At 39.4% G+C, this 27,788-nt stretch overlaps 3 protein-coding genes across 4 annotated transcripts; 1 reads left to right on the plus strand and 2 right to left on the minus strand.

The window, feature by feature from the left end:
* Positions 1-552: 552 nt before the first annotated feature.
* tstd2 (thiosulfate sulfurtransferase like domain containing 2) lies at positions 553-5,258 on the minus strand. The gene is made up of 9 exons (XM_074674314.1): positions 5,035-5,258; positions 4,063-4,355; positions 3,840-3,948; positions 3,594-3,713; positions 3,315-3,420; positions 3,043-3,158; positions 2,635-2,793; positions 2,312-2,450; positions 553-2,165 (listed from the first exon to the last, which is right to left on the minus strand). The coding sequence occupies exons 1-9, from the start codon at positions 5,200-5,202 to the stop codon at positions 1,936-1,938; spliced, it is 1,440 nt and encodes a 479-aa protein (XP_074530415.1). The 5' UTR covers positions 5,203-5,258; the 3' UTR covers positions 553-1,935.
* A 111-nt stretch (positions 5,259-5,369) lies between these two features.
* ncbp1 (nuclear cap binding protein subunit 1) lies at positions 5,370-13,907 on the plus strand. Of its 2 annotated transcripts, none has more exons than XM_074674313.1 (23): positions 5,370-5,556; positions 6,174-6,262; positions 6,358-6,458; positions 6,540-6,696; positions 6,774-6,881; positions 7,127-7,248; positions 7,364-7,433; positions 7,545-7,760; positions 7,844-7,941; positions 8,035-8,098; positions 8,187-8,297; positions 8,538-8,602; positions 8,713-8,775; positions 8,886-8,960; positions 10,313-10,416; positions 10,544-10,666; positions 11,087-11,189; positions 11,866-11,959; positions 12,083-12,186; positions 12,534-12,651; positions 12,740-12,880; positions 13,119-13,232; positions 13,335-13,907. In XM_074674313.1, the coding sequence occupies exons 1-23, from the start codon at positions 5,523-5,525 to the stop codon at positions 13,446-13,448; spliced, it is 2,388 nt and encodes a 795-aa protein (XP_074530414.1). In that variant the 5' UTR covers positions 5,370-5,522; the 3' UTR covers positions 13,449-13,907. The 2 variants fall into 2 exon arrangements, with proteins under 2 accessions (XP_074530414.1, XP_074530413.1); XM_074674312.1 differs by having other exon boundaries at positions 5,373-5,556; positions 12,737-12,880.
* Positions 13,908-14,229: 322 nt separating this feature from the next.
* slc49a3 (solute carrier family 49 member 3) lies at positions 14,230-27,216 on the minus strand. The gene is made up of 10 exons (XM_074673281.1): positions 26,804-27,216; positions 23,439-23,597; positions 22,156-22,372; positions 20,318-20,394; positions 19,017-19,154; positions 17,780-17,896; positions 17,393-17,545; positions 17,121-17,278; positions 16,851-16,954; positions 14,230-16,646 (listed from the first exon to the last, which is right to left on the minus strand). The coding sequence occupies exons 1-10, from the start codon at positions 26,966-26,968 to the stop codon at positions 16,480-16,482; spliced, it is 1,455 nt and encodes a 484-aa protein (XP_074529382.1). The 5' UTR covers positions 26,969-27,216; the 3' UTR covers positions 14,230-16,479.
* Between the last annotated feature and the right edge of the window lie 572 nt (positions 27,217-27,788).

A 27,788-nucleotide genomic window follows, 5' to 3' on the forward strand; every position in this document is an offset into this window, starting at 1 on the left:
TAAAAGGGCATGCTGAGGTTATTCTTGTGTTATAAGCACCATCATAACCTGATCTGGCAGAGGGTTTTAAACCTTTTCGCTCTGAAAAACAACCCAATTATATGTCATAGTGAACAACAGTCAAGGCACATCTGGGTCATCTCCTGATCTGACAGAAGGTACCCCAGGTGTGATTGTTATCTCTTCCTCTTTCCTACCTCATCACTCCTTGATGATGAGATATAGGTACCACCATGTTGTCCATCATGTGTGTCAAGTCATGACATGAATCGAAGCTCTGTGATGAATGAAATGTGAAACATACAAAGCTTAGAGGCTGACCCTGAACAATGAACACCTGTAAGAAAAGGGAAATATAAGCATCACAGTTTGCACTTCTTTGCCATTTCTCAAAGAATCCTTTGATATGGGTTTATTAAAATGACTAATAGAGGAAAAATAATTTTGGTATTAGAAATGGAGAAATAAGCTTCAACATGCGCATGACAGAAGCAGATGTTGAAAACTGTCTTTTTCCAGAGACAGTGCCGACTAGCACTGAAGCAGTGCATCATGTTGATGAGAAACTCTTTTAAAACTGTATTAAAAGAAATTTGCTCCATCATGTCACTCTGAGACTTTCATGCCCTCCATATAAATCGTCTTCACCTCTCCGGCCTGTTTGCAGAGGGAAGAGGAAAGAATGTGTCACCGCTATGGCAACTCTTAAAAAAACGAAATCTTCCCTGGTCAGTCTGACCCAATCCTGCAGGAATCCAAACAGGAACAGCCTGGTCCAGCTTGAGCGGAGAAGGCCAAAGAGGAAATGAGCAGGAGCAGCCTCGGGTGTGGTGTGTTCATGCCCAAACGTCTCCGGCCTCACTGGCACCATAGGCCAAGAAAAAGCTGATCAGACAGACTTAGTTTGTTTCCAGTTTCCAGTGTTTTCATGACCCAGAAACAGAGTCTGATTGAAAGTTAATGAAAAGGGGGTAGCTGCAGCCATTCTAGAGACTCCAAATTAATGGAAACATCATCATGTTATCCTGAGGAAACAAGCTGTATTTTCTAAAGATGTGAGGGTAGATAAGAGATAATCCATTTTGAGCACCTTATGTGCCACTTCAAAGCTCAAAACTATCATTATTAATCAATGAATATTGCAAGATTATCTCCAACAATGGTAGTCACCATGAAGCCTCAAATACCCTGCAGACACATTAGATGCATCAGCACATGCCCTAATGTATCTCTATACCTCAGACCGTCAGCTGATTGGGCTGTTCTGAGGTTTGTACGGGAGACACTAACCAAAACTTCCTGAGTAATGTTTAAATCTACACCTGAAGAAAGTTTGTTAGCTGCAAGAAGTGGTCTAGTCATTTTAAAAAGCAGCTCTGGTGACCTCTGGTGGTTAAATGTGGGGAATGCTTTTCTCATAAATAAATTAAGGGACTTCTAGCAGCAGTTCAGACACAGAATCTTTATGCTGACAGTCAAGATGGATTAATAATAATCAATCCAACTCTATGAATTCTTAAAAGTATAAAATTTTACATGTTAAAAACTGACAGTTGTTTCCATACAACAACGACATAAATGTTATAATGAAATTGTAGATTGTACTTAAAACACATAAAGCATTTTTCCACCTGTTCTGGGTTTGGTTGCAACAGTTCTCCCAAAAACTTGAAAATGTTTTTAAAATAACATTTTAACCTGAAAATCTTGGTGTCGCGGTTGCCAATTCTTTCATTCTAATGTTACATGATACTTAGATATGACAGTACTTGGAACCAAACTGTCAGACACAGTAAATCTGGTAAAAAAAAAAAAAATGAAAAAAAAAAAAAAAAATTACAGGAAACCCTGAGTCGATCATGTTTGTACATTCAGAGAAATATCTTCCTTTTTCTTTACATTTTGCAGTGAAGTGCAATCATGTCCACCTTGTTGTTATACATCCTGAGGGATTCTGGGGCGTCCACCTGTGCACTCACACTCTTCTTTATGATCCTGAAGAGTGGTGGATTCCTCGCTCTGAGTCCCTCCTTTGGTTTGGCAGGTGGGGCAGCAGGCAGTGTGTCCCGCCCCTCTGCAGCTGGGACAGGACAGAACCAGCTGGCAGCAGAACTGGGTGGAGCAGAGCTTGTACTGGTCCCAGGGAGAGCCACAGTATCTGCAGTCTATACACAAACACAGTTTTTCATTTGTTTGATTCACTGATCTCAACAACTAGTTGGTGTTAGGATGTATTAATGTTTTTATAAAATGTCATTGGTTGCTAAATATGATTTAACATGCTGAAAATTAGTTTTGTGAACATTCGAACCTGAGATGATGTCATTGTTGGAGGAAATGGCGTATCTTTCGTCAAACACAAAAAGTTTCCCACGGTAAAAACCGTCTGGAAACTGCTCCAGATATTTGTGGATTCCACCTTTTAGTTGGTACACCTCCTTACACACATCCTATGGGCAGGTCAGACAAACATTTTCACAGCACAAACTGATTGTTTTTCCTTTTTTTTTTCCTGATTAGCAATATGTCTGAAGTCAAAGCAGAAAATGACTGAACAGTTCCCTCTTGTGGAGAAACAGCTAAATATGAGATACTTTCAGACACTTTAATATAAAAATTGTCATGTCAGTTTACTTTTGAGCGAAGATAGGCAGAGCCACGTTCACAGCGAATCCCTCCTGTGCAGTACATCAGAACCTTCTTGTCTCTGAACAGCTCGAGGTTCTGGTCCACGTAGTCTGGGAAGTAGCTGAATTTACGGATATCAGGGGCCAGACATTGTTGAAACTGTCCCTGAAGTGAAAACACTCGTGTTTAGAATGACAACTAAAGCTGTTTTATTGCTGTTATGTTTTGAGAACTGCAAAGAAAAAAATCAGCTTTCCCTACTGAAGGTAAAACTCTGCGTAATTTTGTTGGATATCTGAAAAATCTCACAAAATATAAATCTTGTGTTTTTATAATTGGAATTCAACATTCAACAGGTGGTGTTGACGCACAGCACAGTTAAGTTACTTACTTAATATGCCATAAGTTACTTACAATTTTACTCTCGTAAAAGTTGCGGCAGTCCAGGAGTATGGTGTCATTGTTCAAGTTCCCTTTGGACAAAAGAGCCTTCACTTCTTTATGAAATTCCTCTGGCTCCAAATGAACCCCTAAGAGGTTTGACAGAGTTTAAACAACTATGGTACAAACTTCACTGGCTCTGAAGGAACTTATGAACACTTTTTAATGCCAGTCATTATTTACAATACTACTGAGGGTAAATAATAAATTTTTATGTTTCTCTTTTTTTTTTTTAAAGTTCATACCTGCCCGTTTGTAAGAGACAACGTCAGGATCCACTCCCATTGGGACAATTTCCTTATAAACTCCCACCCTTAGGTCTGTAAAACACTCTGCACCACCATCACTTGTCTGAACACACAAACGTACAGAGAAATTAAATTAAATCTCACAATGCACAAGCATGACAACATAGTCATTTTAACAAATGTTTGGTGCTGTAAGTGTTTTCCCTGAAAACTTAGGCTTCAAATTTATGACTGAATCACAAAACATCATGACTTAAATAACTGATCAGACCTGACCTTAAAATCCTCTTCCTTCATTTTGAAAACATGGTGTGAACACATGGCTTTGACATAGAGGTCCGTGGCCGTGTTAGTGCCGCCAACTGTTCCATTGATGCCTTCAGTTGCCACTCTCACCTGGAGAAGACACAATGTAGTATTTTCAATAATTCAACAAACATTTCTTTTCAGATTCATAATAGCATGTTTTAAAATCTTTTTCATGACAAACATCTTGCATCCACAGTAGATAGATTTGTTCACCTTGCCAGTTAAATGAAGTTTCTCACATAAAGCTTTTTGCCAAGCACAGATGACATGTGGATCTTCCACTTGGCAGTAGTGATAATAAAGAAGAACCTTCCCTGGCCCCCTCAGTAAAAAATAAACAAAACAACAATTAGGGACTTAATCTGGGTTTCCATCTATGACAATACATACATGTTAAAGAGGAAACTGAACCTGAAAAAATAAATTTGAGCTGTACTTTTTAAGTCGTTCTTCAGAGATGTGATCAGTTTCAGGTATCCATGCAGAGATGTCCACAGTTTTAGTCTCACACTTGCGTGTGTGATGTGTTTCAGCTTCCTCTTCTTCAAGCTGCTTCAATAAATGCTCATATGTAGCCTGTGCGAGCTGCTGGATTTCAGCATCATGAGTCCTGGCGACATGCTTGTGAATGGCAGACTGTTCACTGAAGGTCTCACCACAGCAGCACCAAAATGGGTTTCCTTCCTCTGGGTTGCCGTCCTGCTTTGATGCCACAAAGGCGGCAAATGACTGCGGAGAAGAGATGGCAAAACATATTTTTTAATCAGATGCGTTTGAAGGGAAGTAACAACACAGATGTGTTGTTGCTCCTTCTTGTCTAATATTTCATGGAGAATTTTGTCTTTTAGTAAAGAGCTGAAAAATCCAATGTAGATGTTCTTTTGTTTTACATTGAATAACTGTATGAGAACCAATATAGTTTAATTTATTTAAAGGTAAGGGGAAATTTAAGCACAGTGTGGTTATTTACATCCTTGCAACACCTTAAACTCAACTATGACCCTTTGATAAATTATAACCACCTGATCATAATGTGTGTCAATTGATTATATCCCTATAATGATTATATCCTATAATGTTTCCCCAAAAGAAACACTGATTTTGCAACAGAAAATAAATGTACAATGGCTCTCTTGTGGAAAAAAACAAACAAACAGATGATGTGACCAGTATTACTGTGGGATTTCTTTCAAAATATTCAATCAAGATGCTACACTTAACTAATAACAGTGGCTTTCACAGGGTATGACTGGGAATTCTACGGTTTTGGAAAGTGATAGGAGGCAATTTCTCTTTTTCATTTGGTATGATATGACCCTCCAAAGCTTGCTCATGTTGGTACCTGATCACAAACCACCAAAGCCATATGTGTCTCTTTATCAGTCAGATTTTGAGAGTTGTCACCTACCTTCCTCCTACAGAAGCTGTAATATCTTCTTTGTGATGCAGAAAGTTGCCTTTCTTGCCTGAGTCCATTCGGTTTCGCAGTGTCAAGCGCTACGTCCAGAAACTCAAAGTATGGGGTGTCATTTAGTTCCATGTTCTTATCAACTTCACAATCGGTCTTAATACACATCTAATTTAATCTCTTTTTAATTTGACGTCTAATTGAGTTGAAGTACGACATCACTGACTGATTGGAAGTTGATAAGTATTAAATATATAGCCTAAAGTATGCTCTGTGGATACATCCAGCAGTCGCCAAACGTGCAGCAGAAATTAGACGACGCGATTTCCGGTTAACCCCCGCGTAACCCGGATGTGCTTCACTTGAATCGGACGCTATTATTTCTCTTGCACTAGCTTTTCGCGACAAGGCTTAACTCAACCGAGTTACCCATTTTTGCTTTGTAGTAACTTTCTTATCAAGTAAACCTGCAATTATAACGACTCAAAATGTCTAGGAGACGACACAGTGACGAAAACGACGGTGAGTAGACTTTAAGTATGTAAATCAGCCGCTGGGCTAACGGGTGGAGGCTAGCGACCGTTAGCGTGTTATGGTAACGTTAATTCACGCATGCTGATTGAATGATCATTTCACAAGGCCGGTACTTAAAATTTTAGTATTTATCCAAAAAAGCAAAAAGTATAAATCATTTGAAATTAATTGTATTGATGTTGATAGCATACGAACGCCAGAAATCATTGAAAACAGCCGACCGGTGAATGAAAAGTAGCTAGTGTTACAATTTATTTGTGAACGCAGTTTGCTGCTGCATTCATGTATGTTGCTTAAAGCTGCACCTTGCAAAGAGGACGCCATATAAAAGATTTAAAAAAATCCAGAAAAGCTTCTTATTGGAAAACGTAGAAGTCACACCCCCAGCTGCAAAGAGTGGAGGGACCACCCGGCTTGTCATCAATGCTTCCCTAATATTTGCAAACATTTCCCTAATGTAATGGAAATATCACGTTTCATAGATAACCGATATAACACACAATCTTTAGGCCAGGTAAGATCTTAATGTGTACATCTGGTGAAGTAACTCTTATATGTTTATCATTCCACTCACTTCTGATTATGTTGATAACTCATCCTTTCAGGAGGTCAGGCGCACAAAAGAAGGAGAACATCAGAGCCAATAGAAATTGAAGACCGGTTGGAGTCACTGATATGTCGTGTTGGGGAGAAGGTAAACATACCAGATATGTCTCACTATGGTAACTGCTTTTACACAACTTGCCTTTTCAAATCTAGCACATACTAAAGTGCATCATCTTGTTACAGAGTACATCATCTCTGGAGAGCAACTTGGAGGGCCTAGCAGGCGTGTTGGAAGCTGACCTTCCAAACTACAAAAACAAAATCCTGCGCATTTTATGTGCTGTGTAAGTTCAGACCTACTCATTCTTTACACTTGATATGATCTGTGTTTGTGTAGTCGGTTTGACTTTTTTTTTTCTCTCCAGCGCCCGCCTCCTGCCTGAGAAGCTGACCGTGTATACGACTTTAGTCGGCCTACTGAATGCCAGGAACTACAACTTTGGGGGCGAGTTTGTGGAGGCCATGATTCGACAACTCAAGGAGACACTGAAGAACAACTTGTACAATGAAGCTGTTTACTTGGTGCGTGGACCTTTTAATGACTGACTAAAATGAATCATATCATTATTCTTTTAACCTTGTCTGCCTTTTTTCTGTAGGTGCGTTTTCTGTCGGACCTGGTCAACTGCCATGTGATAGCTGCTCCCTCAATGGTGGCCATGTTTGAAAATTTTGTCAGTGTTACACAGGAGGAAGATGTACCTCAGGTATGTAAAAGGGTGAAGGTGCAGGGAAAATGTGCTTTGATTAAAAGATAAAAATTCAACAACAGTATTTAACTGCACCTCCTTGAACCTGCCTACCACCTGGCATCCTTAGAAATCATAAAAGAAGCACCAGTGATACGTTATCTTTGCGGTTGATGACAAAAACACCCAAATACAAAAAGGGTGCTGTTCAAGTTTGATAAAGGATTATTTGATGCATGACACAGTCTTGTTTTTCCCCCTAGGTTAGGTCAGACTGGTTTGTGTACGTGGTTCTGTCTTGTCTTCCATGGGTTGGTAAGGAACTTTATGAGAAGAAGGACGTGGAGATGGACCGACTTCTCAGCCAGATCGAAGGCTACCTCAAGTACGATCAAAACCATGTTTTTTTCTTCATTCTTACTCTTAAATCACCTCTAAGGAATAATTACGTGTTTATGACTGGGATCTTTATTTATGTTGATTTTCGTTTTAATTCCAAGGGGCCGAGTAAAGACACATGTCCCCATGCTGCAGGTGTGGACTGCAGAGAAGCCTCATCCACAGGAAGAGGTGAGAGATGGAAGGAGAACTCCTTTGTTGTTACAAGTATAACTCAGGTGAATCATATACTCAACAAGGACCCTGTGTGGTAACTTTTGTCCCTTTCTGTCCATCACTCAGTACCTGGACTGCCTCTGGGCTCAGATCCAGAAGCTGAAGAAGGACCGCTGGCAGGAGCGACACATCCTTCGTCCATACATTGCTTTTGACAGCGTGCTCTGTGAGGCTCTGCAGCACAACCTGCCGCCTTTCACTCCACCAGGCCACATGCCTGATGCCCAGTACCCTATGCCCCGGGTTGTCTTCCGTATGTTTGACTACACTGATGCACCTGAGGTAGCTTCAAAGAAGTTGTGATTCTAGTGAAGGCTCCATTTATGTTCTCTTGTGCAAAGTTGATAACATTCTACATCCTTCAGGGTCCAGTTATGCCTGGCAGCCATTCTGTGGAGAGATATGTCATTGAGGAAAATTTGCACTGCATCATTAAAACTCACTGGAAAGAGAGGAAAACATGGTGGGTAAAAAGATTAATTCAGTTTTAATTTGTCATATTTAAAGGAGCATGTTGAACAGAATTGTTTTAACCTTTCCTCTCGTCACTCCTCAGCGCTGCCCAATTACTGAGCTATCCAGGGAAAAATAAGATTCCACTGAACTATCACATCGTGGAGGTATGATCATATAAAAACTAGTTTCTGAGAAGTATTCATGGAAATGTTGAAAAACTGAATCATAACCTGTGTCTCTCTTTCTCCTCAGGTCATCTTTGGAGAACTGTTCCAGCTGCCGTGTCCGCCTCACATTGACGTCATGTACACCACGCTGCTCATTGAACTCTGCAAACTGCAGCCAGGATCATTGCCACAAGTTGTATCCTTGATTGCCCGAGACCACACAGTTATTTAACATTCACACATCTTTTCTCCCATGTTGCAATTCTACTCTCTGTTTCATGAAAGTTAGAATTGTTGTTTTGATAAACGTAACTGAGAAGCTCTGGGGACAATGATTTGAAAAGATTGGAAAACAAAGTAAACAAAAACTTTAAAGATTTAATTGGGGTTAAAGGCTATTGTTGATCATGACTTTGCCTTAACAGCTAACTAACAGTTGGCTCAAGCCACAGAGATGCTTTACATGAGACTGGACACCATGAACACCACCTGCATAGACAGGTGACTAGCACAGCTCCACCTTTTACATCAAATGGATCACTGAATTAAAAAAAAAAACTTAAATCATAGTGTTAATTTTCGTATGTTTTTGATTTTTTTTAAATTTCCAGACTAATCAACTGGTTTTCTCACCACCTGAGCAACTTCCAGTTTCGATGGAGCTGGGATGACTGGTGAGTGATGCTTTAGAAGCCAGAAAAGTTATTTTATGGTAGTCTTTTGCACCTGTGTTGAGCAGATAAAAGATGTGCAAATCACAATATGACTGTTTTGTTTTTAACAGGTCTGACTGCCTGACAGTTGATCTGGACAAACCAAAACCCAAGTTTGTCAAAGAGGTTCTTGAGAAGTGCATGAGGTATCAAAGCATCATCTATGTTTTCTACACATTTAGCACTCAGTCCTTTCATTTATGGCATTTCCTTCAGTTTAGGGAGTATTGCAACTGAGGTGATATTACCGGTGGTAGAAATAAAAAATTAATGTATCAAAGTATCTGATTTTTTTTCAACAAGATTTTTATTCAAAAATTGCTGCTTCTTTTTTTTTTCAAATCTAAGGACGCGGTCACACTGGCCAATCGTGCCGTGCCTGAGCACGCTTCAGCCCTAAAGCACGTTTGGAAAGGCCAGTGTGACCGCAACTGTGCCGTGCTCAAGCACGATTCCCTTCCGTGCTTCGGCACGCTTCGAAGAGGTGGGCTTCGGCACGGTTTACTTCATGCACGAGCACAAGCACGCGGACAGCGCGTGCGATCCATTACGTATAATCACCGCGAGCGCATCTCTACACAGTCATTTTAAACAAAGCAGGGGTGTTAGAGGGCTGTGTCGGGCCAAAACGACTTACCATAAGCCCAAAAGTCTCTAAAGTTGTAGCAGTGCTCTCTGTGTCTCATTGTGCTGACTCTGATGAGATCGCGCTTCATGTAAACAAATGCTTCATGTTGGCGTAGGCGGGCTGTGCGCGTGTGTGATACCCGCTAAATTCTGGTTCATATTGGGGTAGTGTGACCGCCGGCCGTACTCTCCAGCTGGGGCACAGCAGGGGGGCAATCGTGCTCAAGCACGGCACGTTTTGGATGGCCAGTGTGACCGCATCCTAAGTCCTTCATTTTAGTATTTGTTTGTAAGCTGGGTTGTAACAAAACTGAGATGTCAGATTCCCTGAAAAAATCTTAAAAACTAACTTCTGAAAATATGACTCATAATACAGTCAGTAGACAACATCATCATTCAGCTTTTTCTCATGGTCTGGTGTTAAAAAAGCAATCTAATTTGGAACTATAAAAGAATCGCATTTTAAATTGAATCGGCACCCCCAAAATGGTAAAAGAATCACATCGGGAGAAAAGTATAATATCTCATCCCTTAGTGATATGGTAGCAGAAGACACCTAAACGTCCAAAAATGAAACTTAATTATTCAAAAAGTTTGGAGAAGGTTGCTTTGACTCATTATCAGAGCACTAACTGTAGAAATCTTGATTGTTTCATAAAGTTCATTTATTTGGGATTTTCAAATTCTAACTTTATGCTTTGTTCAGTTGATTTTTTTGTATTTCTCAACTTTTTCTGGTATACAATCCTCTGCTCTATGAAGAAACTGAGCATGACTGATATTTTTCCCACTCATCATATTATGTTATTTTTCTTGAGTGTTGAAACTTTCCCTCAAACTTAAACACATCTGTTTCCTCCTCACCTGGCAGACTTTCATATCACCAGAGGATAGTCGACATCGTTCCTCCAACATTCTCAGCACTTATCCCAGTTGAACCTCAGTTCATCTTCAAATATAATGAAGAAACTTCTGGTAAGAATGTGTTAGATTTTTTAGTGTGTGCTTTTTTAATTGCACAACAGTAAGGGTCAAATAAGCCTGAATTTAAATGTTAAGGTTCAGGGATGAATACATGGACTAAATCTCTTCTGCCTCACAGCTGCATTACCAGGCTTTCCAGCATCAGTCACCGTCTCAAACGCCATCAAGAACCGAGCATCCACTGAAGAGATTCTGACCATCCTTAAAGAAGTGCCCAACCCCAACCAAGAAGACGACGATGGTTTGATTCATTTGATTTCTCTTTAAGGTTCTGTGTTGTGTGATCATGCCAGAACAATAACTTTCAAAGTATTGATGGCAAAATAAGATGTTCTTCTGAATCTCACCGCTTCAAAAAAAAAACAAAACAAAAAAAATCTTAAATTTTATTTTATATAAAAAAAGATGCTTGATAAAGGATGAGTTTTTCAGAGATCACCTTGAGCAACCTTTTTGTATATGTCAATGTGTTGAAGGCACTGCCTCTTGTTTCTGTTCCCAGTGGGTGGACGGCACAACCTGAAATCTGCCGTCTTCTGCATTCTAATGATTCTGACATTAAGCTGTTATCAGACTGTCTCGTTCTTTGGTTAAATACCATTTCAACATGTTCCCAGTATTTTCTTCCTCTTTATATTCCTCTCTTGTTCTCTCTCCTCAGACGAGGGTGAGAGTTTCAACCCCCTGAAGATCGACGTGTTCCTGCAGACTCTGCTCAATCTGGCAGCAAAATCCTTCAGCCACTCGTTCAGTGCCCTCGGCAAGTAAGTTTGCCCGGCGTGAGAAGAACCCTTTTCTTTCACTTCAGGAGTTTTCAAACTCTTGAAGAATATACCTAAAAAGTGAAATCTGGGATTGAAAGTTTTAAGCTTTCTTCACCCTTTGCCTGGAGAAATCTAAAGTATAGAATTACATTACCTCAAACTTAGTTTCTCTACAAGTTTTATGCACTTTTAGTATTTATTTTTAAATACTATTTATTTTTCATTTTAGTATTTACATTCTCTTTGCATGAGCCTTTTTAATCCTTCAGGGTGGGTGGCTGCTTTTGTGCATGAAATGTGCCATATCTACCTAAAACCCTTTTTGAATTCTTTTAAACCCAGGCTTGCTGAAAGCTTCTGTAGTACCTGACCAGTCGAATGTTTTCTCGTTTTTAAATCTAGTTTGCAAGTTTGATCAGTTACTGATTTCCTAGGTGTCCCTTTGAAAAGATATGTTATGGCACAAACCTAGCTTAATAATATCCGGAAGTTATAAGAAAACCACAAAAATACATAGGAAACAAAAGTTTTGTTTTAAGTTTTAGACAAGCTCTGTCAAACCAATTACTGACCAAGTGAAACTATATAAAGTATCTGCTTCTGCACTCTGGACCACAAAAGCTTGGTACCTGATGAAACCAAACGTGTTTGCCTCACCTCAATCTAACCCCGCCAGGTTTCATGAAATCCTGAAGACCCTGGCAGACAGCGATGAGGGCAAACTTCACATCCTGAAGGTGGTTTACGAAGTGTGGAGGAATCACCCACAGGTACTAACAACACAGAGAGATACATTACGTAAATGATTTCAATTTACATGTTCCTTATGTGAAAAGTTTGAGTTTTTTATCTTTGAGTTTGTCTGGCTTAACATGAATATGAATGTCTTACAGATGCTCTCTGTGTTGGTGGACAAAATGATTCGGACGCAGGTCGTAGATTGTGCTGCTGTTGCTAACTGGCTCTTCTCTCAGGACATGGCTCATGAGTTTACCAGGTGAGATGTCAGGTATTAAATAAATCCAAACTAAATATGTAAATAAATTAAATATGGGCAGAAGCTCAAGTGGTAGATGTGCACCCTATGCATAGAGATGTATAGAGTTCTAGTCAGCCTGGGTGCACGTCAACCTTATACTCTCTTCTTGTGTTACCTGCCTTTCAAAAGCCGAAATAAATGGGCAGGTATTTACTTCATTGAAGAAATTAATTTGAAGTTTTCACGAGCGTAATTGTAAAAATAATTCCTGCACATTTTCTGACAAGGTTATCGTTTTGTTGCATTGAGAGCTCTTTTTTTATCTCCATCTGCTTCTGTTAAATATAACGTTCTTTCCTGCTCAGACTTTTCATCTGGGAGATCCTTCACTCCACCATCCGAAAAATGAACAAACATGTCCAGAAGATCCAGAAGGAGCTCGAGGAGGCCAAAGACAAACTGGAGAAACAGCAGCATAAAAGGGTGAGTATGTCCACTGTGCTACGTCACCTATTTGCATCAATCAGTGTTGAAGAATACAAGTGAAATGTTTTTCTGTCTTCCTCAGCAGAGAGATAGTGGTGATGATGAGGACATGGACAAGAACAGCGAGGATGAGGAGGGTCAGCTTGAGGAGCAGATTGAGAGGCTACAGGAGAAGGTGGAGTCGGCTCAGAGCGAGCAGAAGAACCTCTTCCTTGTTATCTTTCAGGTACTGAAGGGAGATTGGAGAGGTCTCAGTCTTTGACAGCAGGGGTTTTAAGTTTGAAAAAGTTTCCTTCAGCAGTTGAGCAAACCTCAAGTGGGGAGACTGTGGCTTTGACAAAGAAGAAAATCAGACAAACTTGGCTGATTTGTTTTGTGACTGAGAGATGTTGTTGCATGCACAGCCTGCTAAAAGCAGCTTTGAAGAAGTGTTTGCTCGGCTTTAATTGTTTCCTTTCCTGCAGCGTTTCATCATGCTGCTGACGGAGCACCTGGTTCGCTGTGAGACGGGCAGCGTCGACATCAGCACGCCCTGGTACAAAAACTGTATTGAGAGGCTGCAGCAGATCTTCCTCATGGTAAATACACACACACACACACACACACACTCAGTCAGTCACACTACAGTTGTAAATAGTGTGTATTCTCTGAATGACATCATGTTTCTCCTCTTCCTGCAGCATCATGTGACCATCCAGCAGTACATGGGAACCCTGGAGAACCTGCTGTTCACTGCAGAGCTTGACCACCACATCCTGGCTGTCTACCAGCAGTTCTGTGCACTGCAGCTCTGAGAAACACACACTTAAACACATACACACACATGCATATACACACACCTAATTGGATGAAGTGAAATGTGTACTCATGCTCTCACAGTACCTGTGCTAATCTTACACATTAGAAACCACCAGCTCTTGCATCAAGAATCTCATTTACTGTTTTTTTTTTTTTTAATTTCCTTTTTTGTGTTTCGGTGCCATTCAAAGTGTTTCTGTGCAACAGCAACTGAGGACATTTTCAGAATAGGAATTTAACCTTCAGTCTGTTTGAAAAATTTGCCGTAGTGATTTGTTTTCATTTAGTTTCCAACCTACTCGTGTTCTTATGAATGGGTCTTTTTAAACAGTGCTGATACGGACAGAGGAGGAAGTTTTTAGGTTGTTGCTGATTAATTCTGAATCAAGAGAGCGCTCTACTTTTTTATATTTGTTTTATGTGGAACTGGGGAAGAATTAAACTCTGCGGAGTCTTTATCTGCCTGCTCTGTGATGTCTTGTCTTTTCTTTCTGTCGATGAATGCCTTTTAGAAAATTACACCTTTGGTTTATTTATCTCACTCTGGTGATGCAGATTATCTAACCGAGTTCAAACAGAGTCATCTGGTTATTTAAAGTAACTCTGGTAACCGGTGTCAGTGGGGGGAGGAGAATTTAGATGCTTTCCAGAGCTAGGACAGCTTGAAAGTCTCATACAACACTTTTAAAGTCTGAAAGTTGGCCCCTTATGGAAGGACATGCAAGTGTTGAGTTCCCTGCCTGTGTGTGCATTTTAAAATATCAAAGAAAAACACTGTATAATTCAGACATTTATTGACAACTGAAGACAAACAACAGCCTGAAAATCTGTTGTTTTTTACTAATAGATTAAGAAAGGGTTCCTTAACTTCTCAGGCCAAGACTCCTGAAATAGTGAGAGTGGGGACAATTCTAGGCCAATCTAAAAACAAAGAGGAGAAAGGCCCAAGATACATAATTTAGCTGATCAGTGTGAAGTTTGACTATCTTAACTGTTGCCACTAATACAATCATCAGGGTTTAGTCCCCCAGGGTCTGTGGCAACAAAGAAATGAGGAAAAAGGGTCAAACATTTTTTGTTAGCATTGTTTTTACATCAAATTTGACACGTTACTTATATTTCCACTATAGTAGATGAAATACACATTCATAAACAGTTCTTGATTTTGAAAGGCATTTCGCCATACCCCTATCAGTGTTACATGAACCACCAGGGGGGGGGGTCTTGAAATTACTTTGGGAAGCACTGGGTTGAAAGAGTAACCAAACCAAACCTTTGAAAATCTTTCAGCCTCTCAGTACCCATGTTAACATTGTGAAAATATGACTACTACAAATTCAAAGACTACTGGATTCAGTAATTAAACATTCAGTGATCCTGTAAACACACTGTAAACATGTCAGTCAAACTGTATTATTTTAAGTGGGTTTATTGCACAAAACCAACATGTGGCCCAGCAAAACTTCAACATCTGTTCAAAAGTATGCAAAACAGATTATTAAATGTTTTCAGAGGTTTAATTCCCCAGACAAACAGCAGTTACTGAATAATAAAACATGTGGTGCCATTTGGTTCTGTCTGGTAGACAGAAAAGACTTGTTTAATCGGTGAAATGAAGGCTGGCGCTGACTTGTAAAGCCATTCTATAACAGTGAATTCATTTTTGTGCCACTGGAATGTAGAAATTTGGGGAAAAAAAAAAAAATTAAAACCAAACAAAGAAATCAAGTTAAAGCTAGCTGACAAAGCCAAACAAGAAACGAGAAAATTCAATAAACCAAGTCGTAAGTGGTTGATCTAATCTTTGACATATAATCAAATTACCACAGCTTGTCTATGAGACTTCCTCGGCAGAGTGAAAGGAACCTACAGTATGAGTCCTGTCTTAACATTTTAAGTCTTCCTCTTCCATTTTTGTAGCGTCTGCTCAGTGCCTTCAAAGGTTTTCATACATCAGTTTATTTAAAGCAGCTTCAGTGCAGTCTGATGGCCACAATGTGTCAGTGATAAAACAAAAAATCCTCACCACCTGAAAGTTTAAAAAAGCATCTCCACACAGGAGATGCAGCAAAAAGACTTGTGCTGTATCTCAAATTGGATACTTTTGTAAGTACACTTATATGAAGTACATCATGCACACACTGTGCCTACTGGAACAGTGCGCAAAGTCTTACAGCGTAGTGTTGTCTCATATCAAACACTGCTGCTTCTCTCTTACTGTCAATGACAATCACATTTCAGAACCATTCACAAGTTTTTTCCATTATTCATGACTTGTAACCAACATCCATTGCTTGATCTTTTCCCGCCACTTCCTGTACGTAGCCACATAGGCGGCCAATGAGGGCGAGACGTGTCCAGTGTTCCTCACTCAACTTTTTGATAGTTGTGCACCAGCTGAGAATTCAGTGCTATGTTTTTGCATGCTGTCTGTGTGAATGCAGTTATGCACTCAGAATGGAAAGTGTCAGTACAGGAGTTCATGATTTGAAACACAGCCATGGTCACATGACGAGAGGTTACTAAAGGTCAAACAGTGAAGCGGCAGATTTGGCTTTTTAATTGAGGAACAATGCTGCATAGTCTCATCTGACATTGGAGGGCATCAATATTCAGTTTGTTATGATTTTACGTAATGTCAGAGAAAACTTGAGTTGGAGAAGTAGAAAGTTAACATGAGGAATAAAATAGAAATACACATTCAGGAATGTTGACTGTCCCTGCTTCGTGGGATTTTGAGAACAAACTTATTTTCCAGAAAAGGAACACACTCCTCTTCCGACAATCTTGTTTTGTACATTACAATTACACAACTAAAAGTATGTACATGGCATTAATACATTAGTTCATTTTTTTAACTATAAAAAATGCCAACTGTGAGCAGCAATAGTACCACTGTAACCATCTGTTATAAACAAAGTGGAAGAAAGGTTTGGCCCCGATTTCACTCAAACAAATCAATGTGGAAGTCCTAGGACAATCTCCCATAATGCCCTGTGCCTGTTCAGTCAGCAGTCTCTGAGGACTTTATGTGTTAATACTCAGAGAGTGCTCGGTGGTCGTAGAGCCGCTGGCCGGTTTGATCCCGTACATCGCTTCCTCTTCAGCCTCCAGACGTTTGTAACGCGTGTCGAAGAAGAGCACGAAGATGCAGGTGAATAAACTGAAGAGGCCAGCCATCACCATCAGGGGCACTGCAAAAGAGGAAACATCCTCAGCGAGATACTACAGAAGTCACGTTAAGTAACTCTAATAGTTGAAAAGTATTTTTTCTTTTCTCAGACTTTGTTTTGAAAAGATATAGTGCCAAATTTGAGAAGTAGATGCTGAAACACCACAAAAAAGGAAGCAAAAGAAACTCTAACTTTTAGCCTGCCATGTTTGATCATGTGACCTACCTCTCCAGTTCAGGACATCGTCCCCACATGTTGCTAAAGGAGAGTCTGCAAGCTTGGTGGTCAAACCCTGAAGCAGGACGATGTACGCAACAGACTGAACCTGCCTGGAAAAGACAGAAAGAAAAGGATTGTCACCTGTGTGTAGCTTGAAAGTTTAATAAAATAAAAAAAAGATCACTCTTAAAGTAATATTTTGTATCATTGAATTGTTGAATTAAACAAGTCTCTTTTATATACATGTGTTGTATGTTGAGCTGAGACTTGTATTACCCAGATATAAAGAGGAGTCCGGCTGATGTGGCCTCTCCTACAGGATACGAACACTCCACAGACAGCTCCATGGCCACTGGGTAAATTGCGTAACCGAAAAAGCCAAAGAGGGAGCAGACAGCGGCGATAGCAGCTTTCTGCTCCCGCAACAGAGACACCTAAATTGAAGAGAGCAGACAGGAGAAACACGATAAAGCGCTACTCAAAACGTCAGTGGAATAAAAGAGCACCGAAACTCATGATAAACTCTGTCCTCTATCTCGTGTTCTCACCACTGAGAAGGCGATGCAGGCCAGAGCAGTCAGGCTCAAGTTGATCTTTGTTACTTCAATAAAGTGCTTTGTTTTATCCACGTACACACCAAGAACACCAGCACCAACGATGCCAAACACGATGAAAAGGGCGCCACAAATACCAGCAAAGTCCTGCAAATGGGAGATTTGTTAAGTTAAAAAGGATTAATTAAAGCAGCTCTGTTCACTTTTTGTTCCAGCGGTTACTTAAGACAACCTTTGTACATGTGCAACATTTATAAAAAAAAAAAAAAAACTCATGATCCTCCTCTTAAGTTTTCCTACTTTAACATTTTACTTGATATATTTTTAACCTCCTTTCCCCCCACATAAACCAATATCAAATCTTTCCTCCAGTGTACTTACATTAGTGTAGCCCTGCACGCACATGATCTGCTCCAGTAGAGTGGAGAAGCTGCTAAAAACAGCCATACCGGCTCCAAAGCACAGCAGCAGAATGAGGTAAGATTTATTCTTCATTAGCTGAAGAAGAGAAAGATATAAGAAAAGGATTTGTGAGGAAAACTTCTCAGGGTAAAGAAACACTTCGGGAGCAGCTTCATAAAGAAGAGAACCAGGGTGCTGAGCCTGTGACCACAGACAGCAGTTAGAGGGGACTTTATGTCTGCTTGCTTTAAAATGGATTTGTCCTCGATACTGAGAAATGGTATTTAGAAATAGCAGATTCTGGTGCTAATAATCTCAGATTAAATTCTGATTATGAACAGGTAAAAATAAAAAAAGTGAGAGTGTTTAAAGATCACTTAAAAAAATGTCTGCTTTTTGTGACTGATTTTTAACCTGTTTCACAGATATGTTATGTATTAATACCCATTTTATACCTCTATATAATTAAAAAAGATATTAATGCAAAGTTTTACAAACATAGTGTTACTAAGTTTTTCTAGCAGATCAAGAATAGCCACCAGAAAGCCAAGTGCAGGACAAAGACTTAGCACATCACACTGGCTGCAGCCTGAAATAAAGTATGAGCGTCACATTCAGGTGGAAATGTCACAGGCGCGGTTGACAACACCATCACTGCAGGTAGAAATGTCATCACCTGGAAAAAAACTCATCATCTGCTCAGTTAGAGCCGTCATAACTGCAGATAAAAATGCCAACTACTACAGGAGGAGACCTGATCGCTACAGGCACACACAGAGTTACCAGGGAGCGTCTGGGAGAGCAAGATGCATGGTGGCTATGGGTCTATGACCAGGTTTTATGTTATTCTGTCCATCAGTAATGCAGTTATATCCTGCACAGTAAATGTAATTAGAGCCATAAAGAGCCAATCTCATGTTGTGTCTGGTGTTGTGCCTCCTGTTGTTCTTTCTTTGTCTTACAGAAATTATGACAAGACAAACATGTTGATGCTGCTCTTTAGACTGTGGCCCAGGTTTGAATCTTGAGGCCTCTTTTCTGCATGTCATTGCCCACACTCAACCTGCTCTGTTTATGGTCCTGTCTTCTCTAAAAGAGTCAGAAAACACCTAAAAATACCATAAAAACGTCAAGTGCCAGTTAAGTTTAAGCTCATGTTCGAGGGGTTATTGAGGTTTAATCTGTCCTCCTCAGTGGACAAACTTCTGTTTCTTACCAGTTTGAGCCCCTGTAAGAACGGCTCAGAGGTAGAAGCCTCAGCACTGGCCGACGGCGGCGTTGGTGGCGTGCTGCTCCGTATCCCCACTGTTGCTAGGAAACAGATGATGCACGTAGGGATTGCATAGCACAGCAGCTGCAGGAGGGCAGAAACACACATAATGTGTTGATAAATGAATGTCAGCACCTTAAATCAGACCCCGTTTATCATCATTAGCAGGTGAAGCGACCTGAGCGAGGGAGACGCTCGGTTCAGCTGCTGCAGCACTCTCTATTAACAGCTGACATCCCATAAAGCCCTGTGGAGGACCTCTAATGGCAGGCCAACAGATTGATTATCTATTTCAGATTATTGGAGCATTTTTGTCTTTGAAATGGAGTCTTCACCAGGGAGAGAGGAAATGGTTTAAATGCTACAATGTTGAGGCTATTGTATTGTATCATGTGCGCATGTTTTAAAACACTTTACTCCTTTATTTTAGTGTTTTATTACAAGCAGATTATATTTCACCCATGAAGCCAAAAACGGTGGCTTTAAATGTTTGATTCTGAAAATAAAATATGGCATTGAAAAACATATCCAGAAACTGAAAAAAGTAAAATTGGCATTGAAAATATGTATAATAAAAATTATAATGGCATCAAAATAGGTAATGGCATTGATAACGGTCTGCTGAACTTAAAAACACAATCATGAAATGTTTTATGTTATTTCATTTTTATAGATTTTTGTATTCTGATGTTTATTCAAATTCGAATAATATTAGATTTGATGTCACTGTTTAATCAATGACAGTTTATAATTTTAACGACATTTTTCTTCTTTGATCCCTTGTTTTCTGGCTTACTGTCTTTTTTCAGTTTTCTGTAGATTGGTGCTGCTGAATATTTTGACATAATACGTTTATGATGCATTGTCAGCAATAACGTTGGTCTAAATCTCCAAGAGAGATAAAATAAAGTGCAGAGACAGACTCTTTCTTGATCATAATTAGCCGCAGGCTAGCTGGATATCGCTAGCCAACACTGGCTAGCTTGTTTCGGTGGATCTCTGCTGGCCAGTGTTCCTTCTTTCAGTTTCAGGATATGCTTTTTAATGCTTTTTGCAGTACCAAGCATTAAAGTCAACATTTTGGCTCCATATTCATACATCTTCTCTCACTGTATAAAAGACATGAAATTTTCCCATGTTGTGCTTAAGATGTGCTGTTTCATGAAGAAAATATTGAGATCAGCAATTTTGTGCTTAACCAGGCTCTGCCATGGATTTGTGGTTTTCACCCTCTTAGTCTCACTCACCAGGGTTGGGATCTGTGCAGGTGTTCGAACGATTACAGGAGAGATGATGTTAGCCAAGAGGATACCCAAGGGATTGGCTGCAGAATAAAAAGAGAAATGGGATTCAGGCTTGTTCTGTTTCTGGTCCTGTTTAGAATCAATGCTGCTGTTCCTTGTTTCAGTTGTCCTTTTCATTATCTTTGTATCTGTTTGGGTGTCGTGTAACTGTTTTTACAACGTGCTCACATTATCTGTATCAATGGTTTACAATGAAGACATCTAACTTTATCACATATTTCTGGACATACCTTCAGTTTTGCTGAATATGCATGAGAATTTGCTGACATCTGGCTCCCTGTAACTGAGAGCATGTGCTAAAACTGACCCACTTCCTTCTTATATTTTTACCCAGAGCATGAAAACTGCACGAGACCCGACATTTAAACACATGACCTGAGGCGCTGCATTAACCACTTCTTCTTACAATCCCAACCGGGGCATAGATTAGGAGTTCAATCATCATATATTACCAAAATTGAGACAGCTTGAAGCACATTCACACTTCTTTTTTTTTTGGTCCTTTTTTTTAACAAAAGCCCAGTTCACGTTGTTGACGTTAGATGGACTCAAACTAATTCATTTTTCTTTCCAACAACCAGTTTTTAGTTTGGATCCAGTAGCCAAGATTCAATCAAACCTTAAAGGGGAGGTATTACGCTCAATTCCAGGAAGCTCTGTCATAGCTGAACATGATATCAGGTTTCTGGAACCAAGCATTCTGGAATACTTCTCCACTGTTGCCATCTCACTCGGTAGTGTCTTTTTATTTGAAGTACAAATTCTGAAATATGGCTGTATGTTTTGGAGTCCAAAAAGCTTGGAAAGGAATGTGAACAATTAATCCTTCAATAAAGATCAGAGCAGGATGTTTCTGTTTCATTTCCTTTTAAGGAGATTTACTAATCTATGATGTCACTCATTAGGTAAATCATGTGACTTTTTGAATATGTTGAGTTCATCCTGAGGTCTTATCCTGTACTTCCTCAAACCCACATGTGCTTCACAAAATGACACTTTGCTCATGTTTGATAATAGAATCCATCATTTTTGCTGCCTACAGGTCCATGGTTCCAAAGTTTCCTGCTTATTTGTCAGATACTGCTTGAATATCCTATTCAAGATGGTAATTGTGAAAATATTTGTATGTGGACTTTACTTTACTGGTATGAAATAGTTTGGGGTGCAGTGTCTTGCCCTTTTGCGTGTGACTGCTGGAGCTAGGATCGAACTGCCAACCTTTCAATTCAGAAACAACTCTCTCCACCACAGAGCCACAGTCACCCTGGAGTGGTAAAATCCCTTCAAGAGAATAAAGGTTTGATTCATCCATTAAGTAAAGCTGATAATACCTACAGTTGTTCATGGCCTTTTATAAATTTTCTAAAAAAAAATAAGCACCTTTTTGGGAATCCTCTTAATGACATAATCCCTGAACATAATCCCACATCTTGTTACCGGGTGCCTTAATAGCTTCATTTGTGAAAATTTAAGAACCATTTAAGCTGCAACAGTGGATTTCTTGAATGAGGATGGTAAAACAAAAAGTGTCGTCACAGGTTACTCTTGTACTTAGTTGTTCTGACAGATGTGTCTCCAGAAATGACATACATGTACTTTTTATCTTGAGTTTTTTTTACTTTTTTGAAGAAGTAACACATTTCCACAGACTGCTCCTCTGACAGATACACAATCTGCTTTAATTTTCTGCTCACCTTTGTTGTCTTAAAAATACCTGACCCCCTCAGTTCCAGATTCATTTACACTGAGCTCTGAGTGATGACGAACAGTGAATCACTCACACATCGAGGCAATGGTATTAGCTGTGGCCCGCTGGTGTTCTGGAAACCAGAGCGCTGCCAGCTTTGTTGGAGCGAAGATGATGAGGGGCTGAGCCAGGGCAGTGAGGGTCTGACCAAACATCACCAGAGGGTACCGGATTGTAATTGGCTCACCAGCTAGGGTTCCACAGAACCGCAGCAGAGCTCCAAACATATTCAGCCAGGATCCTAGAATCAGCTGCAGAGAGGAGAAGGTGGTCAGTTTGTGGTCAAGCCTGTTTATGATTGTAATTGGTGCATAATCATTTCCTGAGCAGAAAAGAGTGGTTTAAGGAAAGCATCTCAACTCTAAATTAAAACACTAGCACAGAAACCATAGCCAGTGGGGGCACAGGTGAATTTCTTTTTGAAGCAGTGCAACAAACAAGTGCAAAGTTTCTATTTATGCAGGATTTTATAACGTCAACTTCTCCGTGAAGCAGATCATGAAATAAAAATGAACTAAAATGAAAAATTAAGCAACTTAACTTTTTTTTAACATTTTGAAGTTTCACACAATCGCTGGTGTTCAAAATAATCTGGAAGTGCATACAATTGCAGTTCCAAGATTGTCCACTTGAGGCTGGCTCCAAAAGCCAAAGAAATGTCTTTGGTTCCAGTTAAAAATTTTCAGCAGCAAAACTAAACATATTAACAGGCTGATACAAAGTTTTGGACTACCTCACTATTTCACTCGTAAATTACTGGAGGATTTTCTTTTATGAGCCATTTTTTGCTTTGTTTTGTTTTGTTTTTTTTAAGGCTAAGGGTTTTGCAAGGATTTAGACCAAAAGCCAAACTCAGCTGCTTTAAAGCTCACTAAATGTAAGTATGAGTCAGCATGTTCAATAAAGAAACAGTTGACTGGTTATGTTTTGTGCCCATATCAAGATGCTCATTGTTTGAACAGATTTCAACTATTAACAGCCGGTTACTGTTCCGGTTTCAGTCTCTACCCTTTCCCTTTCATTGAGACAAGTAAATAGACTGCACATCTCAAAAAAAACAATGACATAAAAGCTCAGATTAACGTGTAATTAAACATAATTATGGGCATGGTTGTAATGAAGTCATAAACCAAACCACACATCATCCCACTGTGAGAGCTGGCTCTACCAGTTGCTGTCATTTCAGACAGATGTCTTCCAGTGAAAAAAGAATGCTGCATTAACCACAGACACTGTGTACTGAGGCTGATGCCTATAGCATGATAAGAATAGAGCCCCAGGTGAGGCCTCAGGTATAAAAGAGAGTGAGGGTTGTACCGTGATTCGCAGCCCGAGGGTGTCTAGCATCCACGTGGTCCCAAGACTGAGCGGTACAGCAACCACCATGCAGACCAGGGACAACCAGTTGATGTCCTCCAGAGAGACACCTAGATACTGGGCAGATTGGTCGGCTACTGGAGCAAAGGTCAGCCATAGCTAGAAGGAATGACATGTATGGAAAAATTAGATGTGAACTATTAAAGTAAGAGTTATCTACTCTTACAATGTGCACAAATTCAAAACTCAAGACGTACAATTTAGCTATTTGTTTCCTGGATTGGTTGCTCACTAACTGAGATCTGAACTTAGAGCTTCTTAGCTCTTGCAAGGCCACCTCATAAAACCTGTGAAGTTTCATTAACCCACATTCAGGGGTATTAACATTTCTTACTAAAACATGACTAATATTTTTCTGCATAACAACCAAATTATTAATACATGAGGCCAAACATCCTGACAAACTTTCTGTGTTGGATTTTGTCCTAATACTCTGCAGCTTAAGCAGTAACTGCATAAAAACAGCCCACAGTGTGCAAAAATATTTAAAAAATCTGGAATTATCTGATAATGAAAAGGTAATCTAGGCTTATCAGATTCTGGGCTTTTTGTTCTTTGTATTCATTGTGTGGTAAAATTAAAATATTTGCCATAACAAAGTTTTCTCTGTAAACTGTGTTAAGAATGTGACCCAGCATCCAATGCCAGCTTTGTGTGCGTGACAGTTATTAAAACTTGGTGGTAAAGACACAAATGATTCTTATGTTATTGGTGTTTGCTACCAAGCCCGTATGGGAAACAGCTCAGCTATCTTTTAGTTGTTCTTAGAATTGAAAAAAAATGTTTTCAAAACCCTGATGAATTTTTAGAAGATATTTTGGATGTACAATTAAAAACTATTTGTGGGTGAAAATAACAAAACTATGCACATATTGTTCTCAAATTCATTAACAAGACCACATCAAAACTCCACCATGTGATTTTTTTGTTGATTCCACCCTGATCGCTGCTAACATCCGCCAGATTGATGTCTAACAGGCTCGTCAGCTGGATCATGAATGAGCCTTGGCCAGCTGAGGATCCTTTGTGAGCGTGAACACCAGCCCAATGCAAACAATAGCTCCCATAGACGAGACCAGGGACCCCTGGGAGCAGTATATGTGTGTGTGTGTGTGTGTGTGTGTGTGTGTGTGTGTGTGTGTGTGTGTGTGTGTGTGTGTGTGTGTGTGTGTGTGTGTGTGTGTGTGTCACTTTGCATGACACAGAGGAGCACACTTGCCTCCAGGCACACTCTGCTTTACAATGACAACATCTCCAGGGAGTAATATCAAGTTTCAGAGAACATAAAGAGACACCTCGTGTCAAAACCAGCACATCTGCTGCTTAACGCTAAGTTTGTCTGACATCAAATAAAAATGCATCAAGATGTCAATTCATCGAAGCATTTAAAGTGGCAGCTTTATTTACTCATAAGAAAAGCAGTGGCACAAGATTTAAATGTGTACGTCCATTATTTGGTTAAAGACAGTGGGCAGGGCTACATCTGACCCCATGACTAAAACAATTATCTGTCATCTGGTGGGAGTTTATCTTTGGGTGCATGGGTCTAAATCAACATTCTGGCCACAGGCTATTGCATGTCTGTAACCTTTCAAAGGATGTATTCATTGAACATATGAATAAAAACTTAACAAAAAAGTAGTTAGCTAAGGAAAGAAGAAGTTATTGTTCTATGCCACCATGGGGAGCTGTTTGTTGCGACGCAAATAGAGTTTTCATCATCAATTTAAAGATAAAAGCTAAAAAAACATTATGTGATTGTTAAAATTCAAATCACATCTTCAACAATATTTTTGTGCTGGAGAGATTTTAATGTGTTATACAGATATATTTTATCTTTTTAACACCCTAATGCATATACGTATTACAATGCTGTGATAATAACTTCAACTTGTATGGCACCTATAGATATGCAGCTCAAAATCCTCCTGTGAGGAGTTTTTATTTGGTTATCAAACAGGCTGAGATGTTTGCTGTTCTACCCTTATCACACAAAGAAACAAACAGGATAATAAAAATGTAAGACTGACATGTTCTATACATTGATTCTTCTTGTGGAAGGCCAGTGGTGGGGGTTGGGGTCAGATCATGTGGTTTACTGCATGCTACTGATAACAGAAAAGTTAAATGGGTCACTTTCTAAAATCTTTTCAGTGAAATGTTTTAAAACATGATGGGTTGAGATTATTTGTCAAGAAACACTAGTTGTGTCATCAGAAAAGGCAGCTTTGTACACATTGGATGCCAAAATCAACACAAACAAAAAGTTCCTTACTGGAGCTTTACCTAAACAAGACTGAAAACATCATTTCAATAAAAAAGAACTCCAAAATTCTTAAATAATCTGAATAAATAGAAAAACTTCTCAATATGATGTCAAAGATCCTTGGCAACTATACTTTGCAGTCATCACACTTGCATCATAGAGGTTTGTGTAATCACAGCAGGGAGATTATGCTCAACAATGACACAGCATCAAAGTTAACACGTGTAGGATTTCTACATTAACTGTGCTGGAATTAGAATCCTTTATTCTGAGTAATTATACTGCAGTCTGAGCACAGTGTTGTATAATGTTGCTTTTACCCCCTGATTTTAGGTAAACTTCCTGGTCCTATTATTCAAACACTGTCCAGATCAATTTCTTAAAGCAAGTTCTGTCATTGTTTCTTTTTAAGCAGGCGAAACAATAACTTATCCGTGTCCTGTCAGTATAAAATAGTTCTTAGCAACTATTACACAGACTGAAATCTATAAAGGCTCCATAAACAAAAGGAACCAGCACAAAGACTGATTTTTTTAGCTACAGCGATTAACTGCATTCAGACACAGGGGAGCAAGACTCTGAAGTAATCACATGCAAAGATTTATGGAGAGTTATAGGGCTGCACAATGAGATTTTTGAGTAGCATTTGTAAAAGCATGCTCAGCACAGAGATAAGACTTGCAAGTTCATCCACAGGGGGCGCCAGAATCAAAACGGACTCAGAACTGCAAACGGGAGCTTTAAAGCTCAAAAAGACTACTTCTTTCAGTGATTTGGAAGCAACATTTATGTTGGGCAGAGTATTTTTTACGCATTTCTTACACTTAATGTATGTTTAATGTATGATTACACAGTATCTTTTTTTTTTTTTGCTGACTTTATGGCACCTTTGGGCTTCCATACATTAATAAATACACTGTTTCCACTATAGATAGCATGACAAATAAAGATTCACTTGATATTAAAACCCACTAGATCAGACTTGGAAACCAGGTGCGTTGTTTTGGTTTCCGGTAACAGGAACACTGTGTGCACTCACCGTTGCGTTGGAGCAGTTCAGCAGACACAGAACCAGCAAAACAAACCACCTTCTCTTGTAAACTTTAAAATACAAAAGTTTCCTCAGTTCTGGGTTTGATCCTTTTAGAACTTTAACAGCAGAGTAAACAGTGTGAAACTCCGGTGATTCTGCTGCAGCCTCCATTAGAACAGGCGGTGCTGAGGTTTACCGGTAAAACTCGTTAACAAAGTACAAATATTCGAGACATCACACAGTTTATACTGGCGCTCACAAAGTCCCCAAAATATAAAAGAGAGTTATATTGCTCGTTTTTTACAGCTGGCAATCCATTCAGTTGTTTTTTGGTAGATTATAAAGTCATTTAAAGTCACAATAAACCCATGAAGAGCTGTTTGACGGCTGGAAGAAGTCGGAAAAACACTCCTTCATCATGTGGGTCAGCCGCCGGGAGTGTCATTGTACTGTAACAAAGATCTTCTATATAACAAATGTACCACTCTGATTTTTTTGTTTATGTCTTTAGCAGTGCACAATTCTCATTTACCATTGAAATAGGAATGCAAATGTTTTACAATTAAAAAAATAATAATAATAAAAAATAACAACCTTTATTGTAGGTGTGAATTTCAGAAATTTGTTCTGAACAATGTTAAAACGCTTAACAGAAAATCTGTAAGACATAAGGAAAAAGGTCCAAGAAGCACATTTTCCTTGTTTACTTCAGATGTTGGATTTTCATCTGTTGGATCACAGTTTCCCTATCGACGGTACCTAATGAAAATCTTCTGTGTATAAAAAATAAATAAATAAATAAAATACCTGCAAAACTTTATTCTGTATTTTCATTCTTTGTTGGCATCAATCCTCCCTATTAGTTTTGCTGGGAAAAATAAGGGGCTCTTGATGCTAATTTTTTAGTCCCCCAACTTAAAACAGGTACAGGTTTCTGTATGGAGTTGATAAAGTTTACTCCAATGTGCTGCCTTTCAGTGGAGGAATAGAA

Source organism: Halichoeres trimaculatus, unplaced genomic scaffold (genome assembly GCF_033239565.1).
Source record: "Halichoeres trimaculatus isolate MK-OKI-2021-1 unplaced genomic scaffold, fHalTri1.1 fHalTri1_scaffold_7, whole genome shotgun sequence".
In the NCBI taxonomy this organism is placed as follows: Eukaryota; Metazoa; Chordata; class Actinopteri; order Labriformes; family Labridae; genus Halichoeres; species Halichoeres trimaculatus.